The 24189-nt window shown below is 40.5% G+C and overlaps 1 protein-coding gene and 1 long non-coding RNA gene across 2 annotated transcripts in view; both read left to right on the forward strand.

Moving 5' to 3' along the window:
* ca10a (carbonic anhydrase Xa) overlaps positions 1 to 24189 on the forward strand; it is a 158749-nt gene that overhangs the window by 75724 nt on the left and 58836 nt on the right. Inside the window, exon 3 of the mRNA XM_062526053.1 lies at positions 1893 to 2035. Coding sequence (XP_062382037.1) covers positions 1893 to 2035 — 143 coding nt within the window. The remainder of the gene's footprint in view (positions 1 to 1892; positions 2036 to 24189) is intronic.
* Positions 6659 to 7709, forward strand: LOC134070687 (uncharacterized). The gene is made up of 4 exons (XR_009936956.1): positions 6659 to 6756; positions 7007 to 7073; positions 7228 to 7359; positions 7585 to 7709. It is a non-coding gene; the product is annotated as an uncharacterized LOC134070687 (long non-coding RNA).

A 24189-nucleotide genomic window follows, 5' to 3' on the forward strand; every position in this document is an offset into this window, starting at 1 on the left:
TCATGCATAATTCATCATCAGTAAAGCATTTGTTCACAAAGTTATGAATGGTTTGTTAGTAGATAAAACAAATGTTTGTAAATACATGGTTTATACCTTAGAAATAATGAAACAACCATTTATAAATGAAATCATCTTCCTATTATGAACCAGTTACAAACTATTAGTAAATGCTTTGATCATCATTTGTAAAGTATTACTCCTATGTTAATTCTGTAATTCATGATTAACTCAGGAGTTAAAAGTGGTTAGTTAATGATAATTGTGAGCTCATCTAAAGTGTGGACTGTATATGCCTTGTTACATATTTACAAATGAGTTATAAAGGTTACAGTTGCATTTATTCGTTTAGCAGACACTTTCATCCAAAGAGACTTACACTATCAATGAAATTAAAGAGCAAGGCCACAATGGTGGCACCTGGGGATTGAACCCCCAACTCTGAGGCTTACAGCATGCTAGCCCAATGCCTTATTCACTACACTACCCCTGCCCATTGCTATTGTGGCTATAAATTCAGAAATATAAAACAGATGCGCGTGTTTGCTATAATTGTGTGAGTTAATTTAGGAATTATGCTTTAAAATTAAGAACACAGCATTTAATAACATGCTTAACAGTGTGTAGTAGAAGACATTCTTGCATAGTTGTATATGTTTTTAACTGAGCGGATATAAGCTTATTCACTATGAACAAACCAATCATAACTTTATGAACAAATGCTTAAGTGATGATAAATTATGCACGAACAATTAATTACTAATGATGAACAAACCATTAACTAATAGTTAATAAACAAATAGGGTTTTTTTACTTTTGTTTTGTTGCTATATTTGACGTTTCTATTTCTCTTTATTTCTGTAAGAATGTTTGTTTTTTGTATAAACTTGATTGATTACAACTTTTGAGTTTTACAGAAGACGAGGGCTGAGAAAATGACCAAATAAGATAAAAAAAAAAAATAGAAACACAAAGACGGCAGTGTTTTAAATAAAGTGCATCAGTGTGTTACTGGTGATATGGAAGGGTGATTCAAATGGTGCTTGTGTGTTTAGTTTTGTTGCAAGAATTTAGTTTTTAGAAAGGAGTGTTATGTTTTGATTGCAGTTTCATTTTGACATAGATGTGAGTTGTTTATCCCCAAGTATTATGTCTTATATAGCTGTGTGTAGAGTTTTGACATAATGAGCCAAATGCTGCAAAACGTGTGTAGGCAATAGGCAAAAACTGTAAATGATGCCGTGATAAAGTCTTAACTGTCTGTCCTTCTCAGGTCCTTCACAGTTTCCTGTACAGGCCACAAATTATGTTGTGTCAAATTCCAATCTACTGATTAAAACTCAGAATAATTTGGACAAAGTGAAAGAATACTGAAGAAGTGTGGCTTTAATTCATTGCAGAGCATTGGTTCTCGAAGCAAGCTGCTTTTAAAACTTTGTGCTCGGCTTTTATACTTTTGTCTCATGTTGTCACTTGCTTTTGTAGCTCAGAATGGAAGGAAGATCCTATACTGTATCTCCTTCACCAAAGTAGGCAAATCATAGTTGTCTAGTTTGTCCATCTATTTCCTTCCTCTGACCTCTAACCTTGCTGAACAGACACTCCGTATGGGTCACTCATCTTCTTGCTTGTGTTTTTGGCTAATGTAGTTTTAGTTGTCTATTATACTATTCTAAAACGGATAATTCCGTGCCTAACAACGCCTCTTAGCTGTTCTAAATTCAGCATAAACCACGGCCACTCTGGGCTTATTGCTTAAATAAAGACACATGAGCTGTAAGGCATACTCATTCTACATGAGATCATGCACAGCGCAGTAGAAACATAGCACATAACAGCACATACTGAATGTTTCTATCTCTCTCTCTCTCTCTCCACACTTTCTTTTGCAGTACCATCATTCTGGGGATTAGTAAACTCTGCATGGAACTTATGTTCTGTTGGGAAAAGACAGTCTCCAGTGAATGTAGAGACCAGTCACATGATCTTTGATCCATACCTAACCCCTCTGAGGCTCAACACAGATGGACAAATGGTATAGTTGGGTCTTTTTCTGTTTTTCTATTCTACCTCAAAGCATTATAGGTTACTGTCATTTGTAATTTTGAAGATGTTCTTTTTATATGTTATCAGAAGTAAGGCTGAGCTATAGCTGCATTTCTAAATTTTAGTTATGCACAGGACAAGGGTCCCTAATCTGAATGGTGGACATAGCTATAGCTATGAGGCATATTGAGTTGTCTCATCAATGTGATTCAATGTATTGCCTATGGTGTTGAATCAGCAAATTGATATTGCCTAATTTAAGTTATGTTTAAGACTTTGCACTTAGCCAATCATTTAAATTTGCTTCCCTGATGTTAAACTTTTGTCACATTCCATAAGAATAACTGAATAAGGATGTTCTCGAACAGTTAATCAGTTATTCAAAGATTCAACAGCTGGGACCTGCTGTTGCCACTTGGCTCTTATGATTGTACAGTATATAATTGTAGAGTGAGACAAGCTCACCTGGTAAGTGGCCAACTTGGTCATCTTAAAGCGGTCATAGAATGGATGAACAGAGAATTTGTTCTGTAATGTTACCATAGAAAGTATGCAATTATGGTATGTAAAGAAATGCTCAGATGTTATTTCACAACTCTATATTGTGCTGGAGAATAAAACGGTGCATTTTAGCTGATTTAGCGCCCCCTCACATTTTTTTGCACATCCAAATGAATAATTAATTGCCTTGCAGCCAGTGACTATTACAGTTTTTCTGGATTGTTAACACACATTTTCTGAAAACATGCCTCATACTCTCAGAACTCTACACACAAATCCAAAAACACACACACAATGGGCAAAACTACCTTCAAAACAATGTACTTTCTCCTCAAAATGGTGTTTTGTTTTCAAAAGACACACACAGACCATCATATATCAAGACATTTATAAACAAGGCCCAGTTGAACACTGATGTGCTCAGTGTGAAACACTGCGATGAATTGAAAACACTTCTTCTCCATTCATCATAATGCCTTTTTTTGTTCAGTGTTACACTACAAACAGTAGATACCAGTAGATAAGCTGATACAGTAAGTTGATATGCTTACCCTATCAATATTTTGAAATATCTCATTATTGTCTTTTTTTTTTTTTGTATGTATGTTATAGCGTTTTCTTCTAGGACAATGCTCATGATTTCAGTTTCCTGGTCAGGAGACAGCCTTTTGTTGGTAATCTTTCAGCTGCCAAACAAATAGTAAAATACTGTAAACTGTAGGAATACAAAGTAGGAATACTTTCCCCAAATACTTTATTTTTACAGTCCTACAGAACAGCCCACAGGCAATACTGTACTACTGTGCTCATTGAGCTGTATTGCACTGTACGGTACTGTACTGCATTGATACGCAGCACTGCAATGTTCTAGTGGCTCGGGTCTCATCAGAAATTACGGTCCTTGGCCTCCCCGTCCTCCTCGTCTTACTCTCACTCCTCTGGCCCTGCCTCTGCCTGTACTACTGCTGTAATACTAAAGCTCTGATTGCTAATTGTTTAACTGTGTGACAGGTGTTTGCCCATCTGATGAGTCAGTGTGCATGGTAGGGCAGTTAGAATTTGAATGGCAGTGTGTTCTTTGTGAAAACAAGAGAATTTCTTCATGAAAATTGAGAGAAATGCAGATAATTGCGTGTAGTGGTTTGAAAACAGTGGCCCTCATTTATGAAACGTGCGTACGACCAAAACCAGGCGTACGCTTGTTTCCACGCAAAGTATGGCATTTATCAATGTGAACGTGATTGCTGCTATACGCTCAAATCTCACATCTAGTCTGAACTCGCGTAGGCTACGCAAGTTTTTCAGGCGGCATAGCACTGTGCAGCAGTAAATCGTCGATGGATTACAAAGTTGATGAGTTGAATTTATGGACTATCTCGGACATAACACATTTCCTGTACATGTGCAGCCCATTTGCTTTAATGTAGCATATTATATTGACACATTTGATTGCTTAGAATAGCCATAGGAGATGATTATAGCCTACTTTCTCTTTGGCAAACGCAACATTTATGAATTATGTATTTTAAATTATTTTTTTCAAAGGGCAAATTTCAGTGTTGTATGATTTTGTAATGAATGTATTTATAGTATGATGCGTTCTCTCTGCGAAAATAAAGTCTGTTGCGCTTAAATCGCTCTAGTTTCCCGCCTTCCATGATGGCAGCTTCTAGGCCTATCTGTCAAAATGAACAAGGTTCAGCTGGACGTGACTGTGGCTCGAGATCACTAATGATCTCTTTTGGACGTATAATGCACCTTCATGTCGTAAATTTTAGATCATAACATTTTTAGTCATTAAAACGAGCATAATATGGGGCGTGATATTTAAATCACGCTTGTTTCCAGCTGCCACATTTATCAACACACGTATTCTTACGCTGGAATTGGAGTGATACGAAAGTTTGATGAATCACACGTGAGCCCCGTCGTATAGATGATTTCTGTGCTCAGATGTACGCTGGTTTCTATGCTCGGTTGATAAATGAGGGCCAGTGTGTTTTAGAAATGCAATTTGAGTGTGAAGCAGAAATTGTGCTTAGTTCAGCAGAATCGGTTCAGGAGGTTGGTGCATGAGCTACATATTATGGGAATTGTGTCTCAAGTACCAGAAATTGTGTGTAAACAATTGAGAAAAACTGTAACCATAACTTCCGTGAATGTCAACTGAAGTGAAACGTTATGCTTCAAAGCCAGTTTACCATCGCAATAGCCCCATACACACGGAGGAGCCGTGCATCAAGGAGTAGAATCAGAGAAGAAATCGGATATTAGTCCCTCAAAGTTTGGAATTCAATGTTTCTGACTGTCTGAGTGATATTTATTTTTATTTTTAAAGGCCAGTTGGTGTTTTTTCCAGTTAGCCTATGTTTGATGCTCATTGAGCTCAATGCAAATTAAGCAAGTGTTATTCTGCCACACAACATAGTTATCCCTAGCCTAGAAATCTAGACGCCCCTAGCGGCAGCAAATGTAATTTGGCTGGCGGGGCAGTCTAGGCACGATCCATTGAGCCAGGAAGTTGAGAACCCCCAGCACCAGCGGCCCAATCACAGGGCTTAACATAATGATGACTGACATGCGACCAGAAGTTGCGACGGTAACGCATCCTGTTATTTGAAAACAAGATGATGATTCGTTTAGCGTTATCCTATCACTGGGTGAAAAGGCTCTGAATCAGGGGATATGCCGTCCGGATATTTTGTATGACATGCAGCATATCAGGAACAATTTTGATCATATCTTGAGTTTTTAAGAATCAGTGGAAATATTATTTATTTCGACTCCTGATTTGCTAATCAGAAATCAGGGGTGCGATACTCAAAGCACAAGTCATGCACACCATTTCTGGATTAATAGGTCTATCATCCTTAGACAAGCTATTATGTTAGATATTCGATTTTATGAGTTTGGTAGTGATTTTAATGTAACAGTTTAAAATATGCCAACAGTAGGCTATGTCTAATTTCCACGATTTCTTAAAATATAACGGATGCTTATCAGCATGCGCACGCACTTCCCCACCCAACTGACTTTTAAAATCCAACCACTGCTGCCGAGTCCGACTTCAGTTCAACCGTCATTTTTCTGTCATGTATCTGAAGCTGTACAAACTCTGCCGTCCTCATATCCAAGGTAAGAACTACAGTACTTTTGTATGCTAATTGAAAACTGGAATTAATTAGAAAAATACAGGGTTTTTTTTATTTATAATGTAGCACTAATGTTAACCGTCAACTGTCATGTTAGAATTAGCTAACGTTATGAATTAGCTAGCGAGCTAACATCGCTAACGTTAGCTGTTACAAATTAATGTTAGCTGCTAACTTTTCCAATAACTAACTTTACCATTATGGAATGGTAGTAATATCATAAGTCTGTCTGAGATGTCGTTATGAATGTAAAGTTTTAGTTTAAATGAAATGGTCTAGGCTATCAGTCTTGAATGTTAGCTAACCTAGCTAGAAGCTATACCTTACATTTAAAGTGGCTGCTGCTGACGTGAACTTTAACGTTACAGAGACAGGCGGCTGACCCACGTCAATTCCGAAGTAAATGCCAGGGATCTTTAGTTTGTGAAAGGTAACGTAGTGTTAAGCCATCCTTACACCAGAAGACTTTGACAAGATTTGGGTAAGATTGTTGACAGCTTGTAGTCTTTTCACTGAAGCTTGAATGGGGGGCATTAGTTTAATGACTCAAATCTTGTCAAAGTAGGCTATTTTGATAGCATTAGGCAACATGTTCTTCATTTCATAGCCCCTATTTGCTTATACCTGACCTTGTGCAAAAGTATGTGAGATGCATGTGAGGGCAGTAGTGTTTCAGTGATGGTATTTTCAGGTTATTAATCCTAGTCTCCCTCTGTTCCCTGTTTGCAGGCGGTGAGTTGTGACGACTGCTGTCCTGAGACCATCGAGTGCAGTCTGGAATATTCCAAATGTGTGCCAGTTCCATAAGAAAAAAGTTCCAATCAAGAGTAGCCTACACTCACCAGGTAGAAACAGACACACACACGCACACACGTAGTATCACATATAGCATTATAATATGTGTGCATGTATTTGTGTCTGTTACTGTGGTTAGTTTATCCCCTTTTTTCATGTCGTGTAGTGGGCTCAATAGTCCAGGACAAAGTCGGTCTGTCCTTCTACTACTACATGCTACTTGACTTTGTCTGGAAGCCATGGATGCTGCCCTCAACATGCTGTAAGTGTCTTTGTGTTTTGAATGAGGGCTATGGGGTATGTTACTGTCCATACTAATTTGTTTGACATACGTGCAGTGTAATGCATGAATATGCGGCTATTTGTAATAGTCTTGAATTTAGAAATTTAGCCATGTTTACCATTATGTTGGTGGTAAGTGTTGTGAATATATGCCAAACTGATCATAATCACTATTTCAAATGTATTGTACAGAATGTATAATTGTGTTAAATCATATCTTCTATTGACAGAAACCCTCACAAATAAACTGATATCAAGAATTAACATTGATGGTGATGATGGAAAGGCCTTCATAAGGTAATTATATATATATATATATATATATATATATATATATATATATATGTATGTTTGTACACCTGATTGACTTACCTTTTGTTTTAATACTTTGATATTAATCAACAATAACATAATTTATGGCAATTGCTGTTTTTTTATTTATTTATTTTAGGTGCCCTCCAGCAACCCCAGCCTGGAGCCAGAGGCTGGTACTGCACATCAGATGGGGTATGATCTGTGCTAGGCATCAGAAAGGTGGTCTACGCAAGAAGGCAAGAGCTTCTGCAGACAGTGTTGCAATTAGGTATGCACACAGATATACTACTGTTCGGAAGTGTAGGGTCACTTCGAAATGTCCCCTTGATCAAAATAAATGCACCGGACATTTCTAAGTGTACCCCAACTTTATTCCTAACTATTGCACCTGACTTCTAGGCTCTTGTGGGTTTGCTTTTATTTGTCACACAAACTGAGTAGTTTACATTAATTATATTCATGTACAATATATGCTTTGTTTCTCTTTTTGCAGACACCTGACCTTTACTGCCAAAGGGATCCCCATCAGAGCACCTCTGCCTTCCCTGCAGGACAACTATACCAGAAGAGTACGGACAAGGACTCAACATGATTTAAAGGACATTTCACGCCCATGGACTGTTGAAACCACTGAGGTCAAGCAGAAGTCTTGTTCTCACTCGAGACAGGTCATTGACAGGCGGCGAGTGTCAGTACCCAAGCCATATTGATTTGAGTATTTCTTGATAAATACAATAAAGACCATGTAACAAATTTTATTGCCTGTCGTATATGAATTTAAATGTTTAGATTAAGTCACTGGGATTTAGTAGGTGTAATAATGCAGGTGCAAAGTAAATAATGTAATTAAGTTTATGTAAAATTAATATAATAATGTAATAATAATTTATACAATCAATGAAATATTGAAATGTTGAATGGCTGTGGGTGTAACAATAAGCTCAGTGTTGGTGATGTAGGCCTATCCCACATTTAAAACTATTTCATATAGGGCATAACTCATTTAAATAATCAAAACTATTAAATATATAACTAATAAAGGCATGCACATTAATGCCTGTGAAATTAGCTCTGCCTGGCAGTATCTGGGCAGTATATGCGTAGTGTCATGTTTGACATATCAGGGGATATATGGCAACAAATACCAGAGATATCTTGGGTCATATAAGTAGCTAATACTTGAAACATGGATCATATCTGGTGAGTATATGAAGTCAGGATATCTGGCATGTCGTCGCAGTGCCATTCAGGAGTTTTGATATGCTCCGGATATGCGAAATGGGACAAAAATATCAGGAGCATATCAACCAATATATTCCCTGATATTCCACATATCAGGAAATATATCACGATGAATATCCCCTGATTCAGACCCTTTTCACCCAGTGTATTGCGTGGAGAGGATCAGCTTGTTTCTGAAATGTAAAGCGCATTTTCTAAATGATGTCCACGTGTGTTCCTAAGTCGTTTTGTGTTTTGTCTTTTTGCACGTGGTTTGTTGATTTGCATGTGTTTTCATAATTTGCACATTGTTTGCACCTGTCGGCCACCGTGTTAACCTTGTATGTTCCTGATGGTGTGCCCGGCTGGTGACTCGTCACTCATCAACTGCTGTCACTGACCACTAGAAGGTCTAAATTGTAGTTGTGCATCTCCTTTACAACTTTCCACATTCCACTATTTGGCTTCAGGAAATCGATCTTCAGGGGGCTTCAGGTGATCTACCTTCAGCGTGTCAGCAATCACCTTACCTATCTTTAAAATTAGCAATTTGCGGTTTGGGATTGGGTCTGAGATTGGGTCCATGTTCAACCCAGACAATTGAGTCAACCAATTGGAACGGAGCAGTCAGAAATGCGGGTTGCAGTGAAACAAGCGTACAAATGTTCTTATAATATGTGGGGAAAGGGAAGAGATAGATAGATAGATAGATAGATAGATACATTATCGATCCCCAAGGGGAAATTCAAGTGTGAGCAGAAGGCAACTCAAATCTTCACAGTGCTGGGCTAAGGCTGTCAGGGCTCATGCTAGTGCTTCCTAAGGCCAACATTAGTAAGTAAGTAAGTAAGTAAGTAAGTTTAATTTGTATAGCACATTTCATGCCAAAGTGCTTCACAGGTAAAAATACACAGATTAACACAATTCACATACACAACAACAGAGAAAGACATACACATAGACAAGGATACATGTGGCATCAACATCCAATTGTTCCACAGGAACTCAAAGACTATTAAAAGCTAGTCTGAATAAATAGGTTTTAAGAAGAGATTTAAAAGCAGTGACAGATGATGCTGATTTAAGATCATGTGGTAGACTGTTCCAGAGGCGTGGTGCATGGATGCTGAGAGCACGGTCACCCTTCTGGGTGTGGGAACGGGGTGTGTCCAGGCGCGCGTGGGATGCAGACCTTAGTGCTCGTGATGGAGTGTAAGAGTTTATCATGTCTGATACATAACCTGGGGCCTGCCCATGTAGTGATTTAAAAACAGTCAATGCCACTTTATACTGGATTCTAAATCTAACAGGAAGCCAGTGCAAGGCTGCCAGTACAGGAGTGATGTGTTGTTGTTTTCTTGTCCCGGTAAGCAGTCTAGCTGCTGCATTCTGTACCAATTGTAGTCTTGAAAGAGATGATTCATTAATTCCAGTATAAAGGGCATTGCAATAGTCTAATCTGGAGGTGATAAAAGCATGTATGACTTTTTCCAGATCTACTGCAGTTAAAAATGATTTTAATTTAGCTATTGTTTTGAGTTGAAAGAAGCTGCCCTTTACAACGGCATTTATCTGTTTATCAAATTTTAGATCAGTATCAAAGATCACTCCAAGATTTCTGACCTGTGGCTTCAAAGATGGGGTAAGAGGGCCCAGGGTTCCTCTCAGGCCTTCCGTTTGTTTGGTAGGACCAAACAGAATAACCTCAGTCTTGTTGGCATTTAACTGCCTGATACAGTCATTAAGCTTATCAATAGCACACTGGTTTCCAGTGGACAGAGGTAAATATAATTGTAGATCATCCGCATAGCAGTGAAAAGAGACATTATGTTTGCGAATGATTTGACCTAGTGGAAGCATGTATAGAGAAAAGAGAAGAGGGCCCAAATAGACCCCTGCGGGACCCCAGAGGTCATAGCGGCGGGTGCAGAGGAGCATGAACCAATGTTGACTGTGTAAGTTCTGTGCTTTATGTATGAAATAAACCAATGGAGAGCCAATCCCCTGATTCCAACACAGTGCTCCAGACGCTCAATGAGTATATCATGGTCCACAGTATCAAAAGCCACACTTAAATCTAGCAAGACCAAAACAGAACAGTTTCCAGAGTCAGCATTCAACAACAGGTCATTGGTCACTTTTAGTAGAGCAGACTCAGTACTGTGAAATGCCCTGAAACCTGATTGAAAAGCCTCATAGATACTGTTCTCATTGAGAAAAGCTGACAGTTAGGAGGAGTGCGGTTCCTGCCACTGACCTAGCTACCCAGACTGCTTGATGTGTTGGCGCTTGAGATTCAGGTCCTCTGTCCTGTTCCAGCCGCCATAGCTTTCAGCAGAACAATCACTTCAACAAAGGGGTTTTCAGAGTTCATTAAGCGGTAATCAAAGGTCCCTTCTGAAAAGGATGGCTATGGCTCAGAGTAGGGCTCCACAGTCCACACCACTCGTATATTTTCCACGACATCATAGGCCGGAGGCTTTAGGCTATAGTATTACAAGACCACACTTTAGTAGTGGTTGGTATAAACCAGCACATTTTAGCGTCCCGAAAGGCTTTTGTCGGGACTCAGAACATGCATCTCAAAATCGGGACTGTCCAGTACATCCGGTCACCCTATTCTGTTTGCTAGTCGAATACCTTGCCTTTCCAGATTAAATGTCCATAGGCCTACTGGTAAAATTGATAAGGATCCCTGTCGGCACGCATACGTCTACAAGACACCTGGAAAGGATCTGAACAGCTTAATCGCATCACATTCCATTTAGAATGCCTTATTTTGATCTTACGAATGACGGCACAATTTCACTGTCAAGACACATTAGAGTTCTCCATCTGCTGGAAATCTTAATGTCTAAAATGTAGCACGATGTAACACTTCTCTCTGCTCGCGGATGGTGGTGGGGGGTGTCTGCGGATGGGTGGCGCCGCCTGTGGGCGGACTCTGGCTGGCCATGCTCGGCCATGCTGCTCCGACGCGCGGTTCAGAGGTGGTGTGTGGGTTCGCCTGGGGGGGGGGGGCATTGGGGGGGGCATTGTGGGTGGGTGGATGTTGCGTGCGTGGTGGGTGGGTGGATGTTTGCATGCGTGGTGGACGATGTGCGGTGTAAAGCTGGGTTATTTTCCATATATGAGTTTATAGGATAATCTTATTTTCCCATACATAACTTTCTAGGGTAACATTACTTGCTCAGGCATGAGTCCTCTTGAAAGACGGGGGAGACGACCTCACAGCTAGACTCCTTTGTGTCCAGGTGATCTATTTGCATTTGAACTGTTCCCATTGTGTGTGTGGCCGGCCATTTGGTTAAAGGCCCTCGGACACACCTCTTCTCCCCCTCTCCATGCCTCTGATGAATTAATGTTGGAAACTAAAATGTATCTGTTTCATGACAAATGATAATACATCCATGTTTGGTCTTGAATTAATACTTGTAATGTGGGCAACAGCCTAATCACAGTTTCATTGCAATCTAATATATTTGTACATGGTTATAGACTAAGAAATACACTATAGAGTTTTAGACGCCACACCCACTTTCAGGTAAAGAGATCCTGCTGAGTCGGGAGTGGCTGGATGGTGAAAAGGGAAACTCTTGGTGTGATGCGCTCTCTTCTCTTCTCTCACTTTCTCAGCTTTGGGCAAGAGGTGACGCTTCTCTTCCTGCTCTGCTCTGGTCTAGGCAAGAGGTCACACTGACCTCTCTGCCCCTCTCTCTCTCTCTCTCTCTCTCTCTCTCCCTGCCTTTTCTCTCTCTCTCTCTCTCTATCTATCTATCTTTTGATTTCTTTATGGGGTTTGTTATTTTCATTATTTGATATATTGTTTTATCTGGTGTATGTAGCATTTTAACTTGGTAACTTGTTAAGGTTTAAGTCCAAGTTTATTGTTTGTTTTGAGGTTAAGATTACTTATCCTTTGTTACTTTGTTTAAGGATAATTACTGATACTTTTACTCTTACCCAAGGCTCAAGGCCTAATAAATGGTTAATTCTCCTCGCTCAGTTTGCATATCTCTACAAGTTTAGTGTGCCATTCCAATCTCTGCCATAGTTAAACAAAATAGTTATTTGGTAATGTATTAGAGGTACAATACAATCTATGGAGTCAGATTCTTGGTGAAATTCCTAATACAATTGCCATCTAACTTCTCAGATATTTTTACAGTCCAATTCAACCTCATCGAAGCGCCGGACGTAGACAGAACACGTATAAAAGTGGGAAATATATTGTCGTATATTTTGCCCTACTTTACAGTTGGTGACATCCCTTTAGTGATCTGAAACTGCTTTTAAAACAAGCATTCCAGTTACGTCGGTCCGCGCCTTAAACAATAGATGTAAACGTCTCTACTCAACAACAGCGAATCGTCGTCGTGAGTGATTTGATTCTATCTGTGAAATTTGGTGAGTACATTTAACATTTCTTGAAGACGTGCATTGATGTTAACATTTCACCATAATATTCAGAAAAAATAACTCTCGCAGCTATGGTCCTCTTAAGGAACAACACACCTGAAAATGTGGTATTATCTGCATGGAGAACAACATTAAAATACAAAGGCACATTAGACAAACTAGCACATGAAGGAATCACAATTCACTCTAGCGAGTTGGAGATATATGATTTCTGGGCGTGCACTGAGGCGGGGAAACGTGATATACAGCCTTCAATGGTGGAAGGCCTCGTGTCTTTAATATTGCAAAAGAAAATGAATGAAATTGAAACACTTCGCAATTCAATGCAAATGACTGATGAAAAAGATGTTGTGAACACCGATATTTCTGATAACTCTACTTTGCCAACTTCGTTGCCATCTTGTTCTGATGTGAGAGATGCTGATATTTCTAATGAGGTCCCAGACATTGTTGTTTTGCAAGACAACCCAAGCACCAGTAGGTCTGTCTCTCCTGAAAATGGACCTCTACCTGACGAATGCGCTGTGGCCTCAGTGAGACACGTGGACACAAACAGCCAAGGCTTGGTCAAGAAACGACAAGGCCACAAACGCGGACCCAAAGCGAGCAGATTCTGCAATTCGTGCCATAAAGTGGGCCATGACGAGCAACAATGCTGGACCCTCGGATTGGGGAAACCTCCGCCATATTACCTGAAGCGCCGCGAGCGAAACAAGCCTCCTCACAAACAACAAAACGGTTTGCAAGATGAACTTCTCACTATGATCAAATCTGCAGTTAAAAATGAGACATCACGGATAATTAGACTGTTCAGCCGGGTCTTAACACCTTTTAATACATAGCCATCTCCTGTAACAGTGCCCTCTCGAGGTTGTTTTCTCTGATGAGAAATTTGTTAGTCACATATCCAGACAATGAGTTTTTGTTTATTTAATTTGAAGATGATACGATATGTACTGGCTTTGTTGTATGCCCCTGTAGAGGGATAGACCTTTAAGTGTTTCTGTTTGAAAGCACCTACCAATGCCAGTAGTATGCTTATTCTTTACATTTTTTTGATATGTACTCATTTTGAGGGCTAGCCAAACGAAATAATCCTTGCTTTATACCAGTGTTGTTATCACCAAGCCAAAAGAGCCTCTGCGTGAAAAACTAGGCCTAGTCTGATATAAACAAATTGTTGTCGTTAAACGGTCCATGAGCCAAAGAGTTATGGATATGAGGTAAAATATTTTATGACTACAGATAAGCCCCTGATAGAGAGATAATTCCTTAGGTGTGCATGTTACAGATTATTGACTAACACTAAACCCTATTGAGTTGGATTTTGGATGCCTGTGTGACGCTTAACAATCAAGGATGACTCATGCTTACTTAATTTTTCCAAATGAATTGCTAACACACTGATTTACTTCTAAATTGAACAAATGTTGTACACACAGATCTGCCAAGGAGACGTACACATGGCTGACTGCTGTGGCAGACAGTTGTACTAACATTCATGCTCACTCTAAAAAGAATTTACACATTTAAGTATAAGATAAATGTTATATACTGACTTGTTGTATGCTTATATAAAAGGGCATAGATTCTGTAAATGTTTTGCTTCAAAGCACATAGACAGATGTTGGTGGTACAATTATTCTTATAGCTAAAATATTGACTTCTTACAGTGCTCAGAAGTGATAAAGCACATACACACAGTCACACACAAGTGAAATTTCGAATTTTAACTGCTGGGATGAACTAATTTGCTTTCCTTTTAACCAATCATTTATATACATTCTTTGATTATTTGATTTGATTTTCTTGATAGATTTGTATTCAGTATGCAAATAATGCCAGTGACAAAGATGATTTATCTTATGAAACATTTTTTTCAATTTGAGATACACCAGAATGTGTTTAATTCCATTTATTTAAAAATTTGTATATTGGTTTGTTTGTTTTGCTCTTTCTCTCTTTCCTGTCTTTTCCCTATATACATGCCCAACTCATTGAAAAGCAAAAGACTATTCATATTCTAATGTTACAGCAGACAGACGATACTCTCACGATTCTGCTCAACTCCAGATTGCTTTTACACGAGAAGAATGTTCCACGCTACAGCAATGCTCACCTGATCCTGAGAACTTGTTTCAGACCGGAGAAGCTCGGTCAACTAATGTCAAAACTACTCTGAGAGATTCCTTTGGACACTATGGACAAATATGTGAATATGGATGGCCAGCTTTCATTTTTGACACTTATGAGATAATGACTTCACAGTGTCAACTGGGCGACTGTAAAGCTGGGTTATTTTCCATATATGAGTTTATAGGATAATCTTATTTTCCCATACATAACTTTCTAGGGTAACATTACTTGCTCAGGCATGAGTCCTCTTGAAAGACGGGGGAGACGACCTCACAGCTAGACTCCTTTGTGTCCAGGTGATCTATTTGCATTTGAACTGTTCCCATTGTGTGTGTGGCCGGCCATTTGGTTAAAGGCCCTCGGACACACCTCTTCTCCCCCTCTCCATGCCTCTGATGAATTAATGTTGGAAACTAAAATGTATCTGTTTCATGACAAATGATAATACATCCATGTTTGGTCTTGAATTAATACTTGTAATGTGGGCAACAGCCTAATCACAGTTTCATTGCAATCTAATATATTTGTACATGGTTATAGACTAAGAAATACACTATAGAGTTTTAGACGCCACACCCACTTTCAGGTAAAGAGATCCTGCTGAGTCGGGAGTGGCTGGATGGTGAAAAGGGAAACTCTTGGTGTGATGCGCTCTCTTCTCTTCTCTCACTTTCTCAGCTTTGGGCAAGAGGTGACGCTTCTCTTCCTGCTCTGCTCTGGTCTAGGCAAGAGGTCACACTGACCTCTCTGCCCCTCTCTCTCTCTCTCTCTCTCTCTCTCTCCCTGCCTTTTCTCTCTCTCTCTCTCTCTATCTATCTATCTTTTGATTTCTTTATGGGGTTTGTTATTTTCATTATTTGATATATTGTTTTATCTGGTGTATGTAGCATTTTAACTTGGTAACTTGTTAAGGTTTAAGTCCAAGTTTATTGTTTGTTTTGAGGTTAAGATTACTTATCCTTTGTTACTTTGTTTAAGGATAATTACTGATACTTTTACTCTTACCCAAGGCTCAAGGCCTAATAAATGGTTAATTCTCCTCGCTCAGTTTGCATATCTCTACAAGTTTAGTGTGCCATTCCAATCTCTGCCATAGTTAAACAAAATAGTTATTTGGTAATGTATTAGAGGTACAATACAATCTATGGAGTCAGATTCTTGGTGAAATTCCTAATACAATTGCCATCTAACTTCTCAGATATTTTTACAGTCCAATTCAACCTCATCGAAGCGCCGGACGTAGACAGAACACGTATAAAAGTGGGAAATATATTGTCGTATATTTTGCCCTACTTTACAGCGGGATGCCTCTTCGGGTTTAACTGGGTAACCTATTCCTACGCACCTGTCCCCACAAAAGAGGTGTGTAAAAGCGTTTTGTAAACCCTCTATAGTATAACCATTTATATCACCATTGATATACTTATTAATACTTAATATGACTTACAGTAATACTAACACACTCTATTTCTCTTCCCTTTCCCCTATACCTCACCTGTGAGGTAAACCATTACCAGCCATCAACCATCTCTGTGCCTGTCCCTCATCACACCTGAAGTCACATCCCTCTGACTGCCCTACCATCGCCATTGCCTTCGCCATCCCTATGACTGCCCTAACATCGCCTGCTGTGGTTCCCTGCCCGAATCTTTGGCCCTCGGATCCCAGCGACCCATCACCTTCCGAAATAACTAATGGATTACTAATGGACAATTTATTCCCTACACTGGACTATTTGAACTTTCATTGTCATTGTAACTTTCAAACTACAAATGACTGTACTGTAACTGACCCAAGGCAGATGGGTTGGGCCCTTGAGTCGTGGGTCTGTCTGAGGTTTCTTCCTATATGTATCTCCAATTCTAGGGAGTTTTTCCTTGCCCCTGTTACTCATGGGCTCTCTTTGAATGTCTAACACTCTGTAAAGCGCCTTGAGACATGTGTAATGTATTGGCGCTCTATAAGCGACATTAATTGAAACTATAGAACGCAATGAAACTAAGCAGTTCAAATATTTTCCAGGCATCTTGGAGACCTACAGTATGTGTGCTGACAGGAGGAGCTTCCTTAGTATAGTGTTGTTGAAGCTTGCATGTTCTTTAAAAACACACCTCTTTTTTTCTCTTGGAGGTAACCACTCGAGCATTTGCTCTGCTGCTGGCTTGTGCCTTCACATTGGCCAAAATGCTTGATTGCATTGCATTCTCCACATTTTCAGCTATATTTTCATGTACCACGTCAGCATTTTTTTCAGAGAATCTTTTGTAAATTGCTTTAGAATTACTGCCGGGCCCTCCTGTTGGCCACCTCGCCTCACTCCTTTGTAGAATTTGCAATCTTTTTGGCTCTATGTGTCCAGTTACATTGTCTCTGTCTGTTCTCTTGGTCTGGGATTTTCACTGGCTACCAGAGAAATGTACTGAATTGCAATTCCAGTGATATTAACATAACATATGCTGCGTTTACATGAGAGCTTGAATTCCAACTAAACAAACTTGATTCTGAATAAAACTAAATTCCGCTTTTAAAAAGACCATGTAAACGTTTATTCCGCATGAAAATGATTATTCGGAATGAAACTTAATTCCGAAGTAATTGGGTGGTTTATTCCGCTGTTAAAGCGTAAATTAACTAATTGCTTAATGTATACCTTGATTCCGCTTCAAGTTTATTCTGTTTGTTTGGCGCATGCTCGCACGAGGAGGAAGAAGAAGAAGCGCATGCTCATTTCATTGCAAATTCGGCTCAGTCTTCTTCCCCCCTCCTCCGACACTCTTCTCCTCCTCAGCTAGCAAACGTAAAGCTTGATAATATTCTCAAGCTGCTGGTTAAGGCGAGACACCACAGGTGAATAGGGGAACATTTTAAACTTAAAGATATCTTCATGAAACTTTACCAGTTGAATACTCACATAAATAGGAGAAAAAAATGTATTGCAGGTTTTCTTTAATTTAATGTTTGAATATGCTAATTAGGCTATATGTCATTAAAGAGACCCTATGCAACTTTCTGCAGGAGACGATCGCTCCTTGTTTACATCTGGAAATCTGAGACGAAGAACCACGCTTGCAATTTATACAGTATATTTAAATATAGCCTATACATGTATAAATATACACGCTAAAGCTGTCGGGGAAGCTCTGCAGAGAAAATGCTAGCATAAAACGAGCGAAAACGAACAACGAAACCGAAACCAGAGATGAAATCGCCAATCCTGCATAGTTCCTCTTTAAATATGCGCTAATTTGCATTTTTTTTTATATTTGATTTGATTTATTTTGGATTAGACAGACAACATAATCCAAAGGATGGCATGTTAAAGTGTGAACACTTATTTCCAACATGGTCCTTGGTGGTTGAGACACATATAAGACATATTACAGAACAAAAGAACAACATATAACACAGAATCATCCAGTATTGGGAAAATTCTATAAAATCACAGATCACATAAAATAATTCATCTATATTTAAAAAGCTAATTTACTCTATTCCATAAAAATGACTTCACCTGACGTCTAAAACTCCCTCTGGAGTTTAGCATTTTGAGGGAAAGTGGCAGATTATTCCACAATATGATGCCTGTATAGAAAAAAGCGCTTCTAGCTGCACTGTTAACCCTGGGTACTTTACAAGAACGGACACTGGCCCTAGTATTGTGATTGTGTTGTGTATGGACCATTTCTATGTGAGAGTGTAAATATTTGGGAGCAGAGCCATTTATGACATTAAACATGTGGTTCAGCTTTAACTGCTCAACTCTAACATGTACTGGCAGCAGCCCTACCGTTTTAAAAGCATCTCTACCAATATGAGTCCTGGGGGGTGCGTTTAGTAGGTAACGGATAACATTATTTTGCATCACTTGCAGTCTGTTTTTAAGCTTAACTGATAACCCACAGTACCAGGCAGAACAAGCATAATCGAAATGACATTGAATCAGTGATACAACCAGTAATTTCTTGATAGAGAAATCTAGATGTCTTGTCTTGCGATACAAAAATTTCAATTTACCAGCACACTTGGATAATATTTTGTCGGCAACAGATGAACAGGTTAATGACTGCTCTAATGTTAGCCCCAGGTATGTGACACTTTTCTGAGACACTATATCAGTGCCATTGCATGTGATCTTGAGTTCATTTTTTCTAGACAACTTCCTTTTGGTTCCAAATAAAATGGACTCTGTTTTGCCCAGATGAATCGAAAGCCTGTTGTCTATAAGCCACTTACTAACACTATCTAATTCCTGACCTAGAGTCCTCTCAATCTCACTGACATCACTCCCAGAGACCAGTAATGCAGAGTCATCGGCATATAAAAGCAGCTCACATTTCACCGCAGCTGGCATGTCATTGATATAAATTAAAAATAAAAGGGGACCCAGGATAGAACCTTGGGGCACCCCACAAGTAATATCCTGAGGATCCGATATGGTGCCCTCAACATCACATACTTGAGTTCTTCCAGTGAGGTAAGAGGTGAACCATTTCACAACAGTAGTTTTAAAGCCTATACTATGTAACTTTGATAGAAGTATAGCATGATTTACTGTGTCAAAGGCTTTTTGCAAATCAAGTAAAACCATGCCCACATACTTTCCTTCATCAAAGTTTTGTCGGATGTAATCAAATAAATGAACAAGACAAGTTTCCGTAGAATGAGCTGCTCTAAATTCGGACTGAAGTTCATACAGTAAATTTTGTCTGACAAGGTACTCTTCCACCTGCTCATACACAAGACGCTCAATCACCTTCGATATGGCTGAAAGAATTGATACGGGCCTATAATTACCAACCTCTGATCTGCTACTTTTTTTAAAAAGGGGGACGACCCTGGCCCTTTTCATGTCGCTCGGAAAAATACCCTGACTTAAAGATAAATTTATAATATGAGTGAGTACCCTAGAGGTTACATTGGCACTATCACTCAGAAATCTGGGTGGAATGAGGTCCTGCCCAGTGGCTTTGTTAATTGACAGTGTGGATAAACTCCTTCTCACCCTCTCCTCTGAGACAGGGACAATCTCGAAAGCATCAGGAGTTACATGTTTGTTTTTATAAAAAGAGTTTACGAACGATAGGCCAAATCTACCCGACACACTAGGTAACTTATCAACCAGACTGGCAGCAACTGTTGTAAAAAAGGTATTAAAATGGCAAGCAACCTGTTGTTTGTCAACAATCATCTGATCCTCAATGACTAATCCAATATTACCAGACTTAGATTTTGATTTTCCCTTGGAGCCCATGTCAGTGAGGACTCGCCAAAGCTTTTTGGGCTGATGTGAGTTTGCACTAATGGCATCAGCGAAAAATTCAGACTTTGCGCTCTGTACCTTATAACTAGCCTGCATTTGCATATATTTTAATGCGAAGGATCTGACCATTGGAAAAAGCCAGGTTGAAAATAATTTTTTTGTTGTGTTAATATATCAAATAAAAAAAAACATTTACAGAGGGGATTATGAATATCTTCTTTTGTCTTCCAGTAAATCAGAAAATACTGCCAATTGGCTTAAAAAGTGGATTTTCGCCCTATTTTTAGGCATAAAAAGTCATGTAAATTGTAATGACTTGCCTAAAGCTCTAATCTATCCATAAACTTACAGTAGTATGCTGAACTCTTGGAATGACGACCGTCCACGCTTTAGTATGATTCCACACTGGTTTAATGAACTCATGCACAACAATACAATCCTGGGTAGCACAGCGTCCCCTACTGGTGTGGTGTGATAAACCATAATAGGCTATTACCAATACATCACAACTCCTCCCCCCTTATTCATCTTCACAACTTGCCCTTTTCAAAGCAGTGAGCAACACATAATAGTACCAACCTAGTACCCACTGTAACACAGTAGTTACATAACATGTCATGTGTAACCAAGTCAAATTCCATTTTTTTTTTTTTTTCTTTTTCTTTTTTTTTACATAACAGATACACACACACAAACAAACATATCTAAGGTTAGGGGTAGACTGCCCCGTCCCCTTGAGCGTGTCAAGGGATTATTCTGCCCTTTTCTTGAGACACACTCACTCACTGAAGAGTTGAACAGATCATTCACACCTTAAAGAGTCAGTTTGTCTGGTGGTTTACGGTTCCGACAAGGGTATCTGTTTTGTATCTGCTGTGGCGTAGTTGTAGAGGTGTCAGTGTATGTGATGTCTGACTGCTCTGATGGTGATGTGGTAAACTCAGTAACTGGGAAAGCAGTCTCCAAATTTCCACCTGATGCGGGCAGAGCTGGCGGACTGTTAGTAATGGGTGTAGGTTGTATGTCAGTAGTAGACTGGACCATGTTGGGGTGACAGGCCACCATCTGGTCTGCATGCCGTTTCCACTGTTGTGCTGGTCCAACATTGACTTGATACGACAGCGGACCACCTTGTGCTGTAACAGTCCCGGCCATCCACTTTTCTTCTCCCTTTCGGTAGTCCCTAACAAGGACTGGATCGCCCACACTAAATGTCCTGGCTTTTGAGTGCGCCGCTCTGTAGCCCCGCTGGGCATCTTGTGCCTGATCCACCACCGCTGCCACACTTGGTTTCAGCAGATCCAGACGGGTGCGAAGCTTGCGATGTAGAAACAGCACAGCAGGTGTTTCCCTTGTAGTTGTATGGGGGGTGTTCCGATATTGCAGTAGGAAAGCATCCAGTCGCTGCTGGACCGATGATGTTCCTTTCGATGACTTTAGAGAGTGCTTAAAGGTCTGTACGAAGCGTTCTGCCAGGCCGTTAGTCGCAGGGTGAAAAGGGGCTGAGCGCACATGCTTGATGCCATTCGATATTAAAAAGCTGGCAAATTCCTCCGACGTGAACTGCGGCCCATTATCACTCACAAGAACCTCCGGTACTCCGTAATGACTGAAAAGACCCCTAAGCACTTGAATAGTCTTTGTCGAAGTGGTTGATTCCATCAGAATCACTTCTGGCCACTTGGAGTGAGCGTCGACCACTACAAAAAACATGCGCCCCTCAAATGGGCCAGCAAAATCGATGTGAATCCGCTGCCATGGGGCTGCGGGCCATGGCCATGGGTGCAGGGGAGTAAGGCAAGGACTTTTCTGAGTACGCTGACAAGACACACAGGTTTTGCATTTCTCCTCAATCTGTGCATCAAGACCCGGCCACCACACATAACTCCGCGCTACGGCTTTCATCTTGACCACACCGGGGTGCCCAACGTGTAGCTCCTCTAAGACTTGCTGACGTAGTTTCGTTGGAACTAAGACTCGGTTCCCCCACATCAAACAGCCCTGAAGAACTGTCAACTCATCCTTCCGTACGAGGTACGGTGAAAGACTACTATCGGAGCCCTTGTTGGCCGGAAAACGACCAGTTGACACCATCTCCATGACCAGTGCCAGTGTGACGTCTGACCTGGTTTCTCTTCTCACATCGGCACAACGAATCGGTAAACTTTCTAGGTGTTTAATGAGGAAGGTGTCAACTGTCCCCAGCGTATCTTTATGCTGCACAGGAAGTGGCAAACGTGATAGGCCATCTGCATTGCCATGGTCAGCGGCACGCCTCTACATGATTGTATAATTATGTGCCGCTAATATGAGTGCCCATCGCTGTAGTCTAGCTGCAGCCATCGAAGGAATCGCCTTGCTGGGGCTTAGTATGGTTGTTAATGGGCGGTGATCTGTGAGCAAAGTGAAATGGCGTCCATACAGGTAAGAGTGAAAACGTCTAACTACAAATATGATTCCCAACGCCTCTCGCTCAATCTGAGCATAGTTCTGCTCTGCTTTGCTCAATGTCCGAGACGCGAAGGCTATAGGTTTTTCCTCCCCATTTGGCAGGCGATGGGAAATGACGGCTCCAACACCATAGGGTGAGGCATCGCAGGCAAGTATAACTGGAAGTTGTGGATTATAATGGGTCAAAACACTTCTGCTAGCCAATTGTTCTTTTGCTTGGCGGAAAGCCTCCTCACACTCCCTTGACCATTCCCACTTAACATCCTTGTGCAACAGAGAATTTAATGAGTGGAGCAGGGTTGACATATTCGGGACAAAACGTGCATAATAGTTAATGAGCCCAAGGAAAGAGCGTAATTGACTCGTATTGGTGGGTTCGGGAGCATCCACTATAGCGCGAATCTTGTCTGGTGACTTGTGAAGCCCTGTTGCATCAATTATGTGGCCAAGATATTCTAGAGAACTCCTGAAAAACTCACATTTCTCCTTCCGGACTCGAAGTCCGAATTCCTCCAGACGGCTGAGTACGGCCCTCAGGTTCTTTAGATGCTGAGCATCATCCCGGCCTGTAACAAGGATGTCGTCCAGAAAACAGTGGACATTGGGGAGTCCTTGTAACACTTGATCCATTATTCTCTGAAAAATAGATGGCGCAGACGTAATTCCAAATGGTAAACGATTGAAACAAAACATGCCCTTATGTGTGGTGATGGTGAGTTATTTGCGTGAACTTTCACTGACAGGCACTTGGAGATAGGCTTGTGAAAGATCTAGTTTGCTGAAACGATGCCCTCCCGCCAGAGATGCGAACAGATCCTCAATGCGAGGTATTGGATATTGTTCAGCGCATAGAGCTGTATTCACCGTTACCTTGAAGTCTCCGCAAATTCTTACCCCACCATTCTTCTTAATGACAGGGACGATGGGGGTAGCCCACTCACTGAACTTAACTGGAGAGATTACTTCTTGTTGACACAAGCGTTCAAGCTCGGCTTCCACTTTTGACCTTAATGCGTATGGGACGACGCGCGCTTTGCAGAACTTGGGCTGATGGCCAGATTTCAACGTCAATGAGGCTTCAAACCCCCTCAGTGTTCCTAAATTCTCCTTGAACACCTTGGCATGACCATTTAGCACAGTTTCTAATGTCTCACTAGCCTTGTGTCCTGTCCTCACAGTCTTAATTTCTCGCCAGTCCAGTCTGATATTCCTAAGCCATTCACGGCCAAACAGTGGTGGTGACTTCCCTTTTACCACATACAGGGGCAATCTAGCTTTCTGTTTGTTTAACTTGACCCACACTTTCAACATTCCCTCTGGGATCAGCAGCTCTCCTGTATATGTCTTCAACACTACGTCAGTCTTTCGTAAGCGTATATGGGCCAGTTTGGTTTGGTATAGCTCTTTTGAAATCAAGGACACCGCTGCCCCAGTGTCTAGTTCCATATTGATCAGATGGCCCTCCACCTTAGGCCTAATCATCATCAAAGACGACGCTGCATTGACTTTATGTACTGCTTCCCCATGCTCACTTTGTACTGCTGTCACCATATGTAGTGTCAATTCAGAGTCTGAATCTGAAGCAGACTCACTATCAGAAGTGTCAACCTT

The sequence above is a fragment of the Sardina pilchardus genome, chromosome 22 (genome assembly GCF_963854185.1).
Source record: "Sardina pilchardus chromosome 22, fSarPil1.1, whole genome shotgun sequence".
In the NCBI taxonomy this organism is placed as follows: Eukaryota; Metazoa; Chordata; class Actinopteri; order Clupeiformes; family Clupeidae; genus Sardina; species Sardina pilchardus.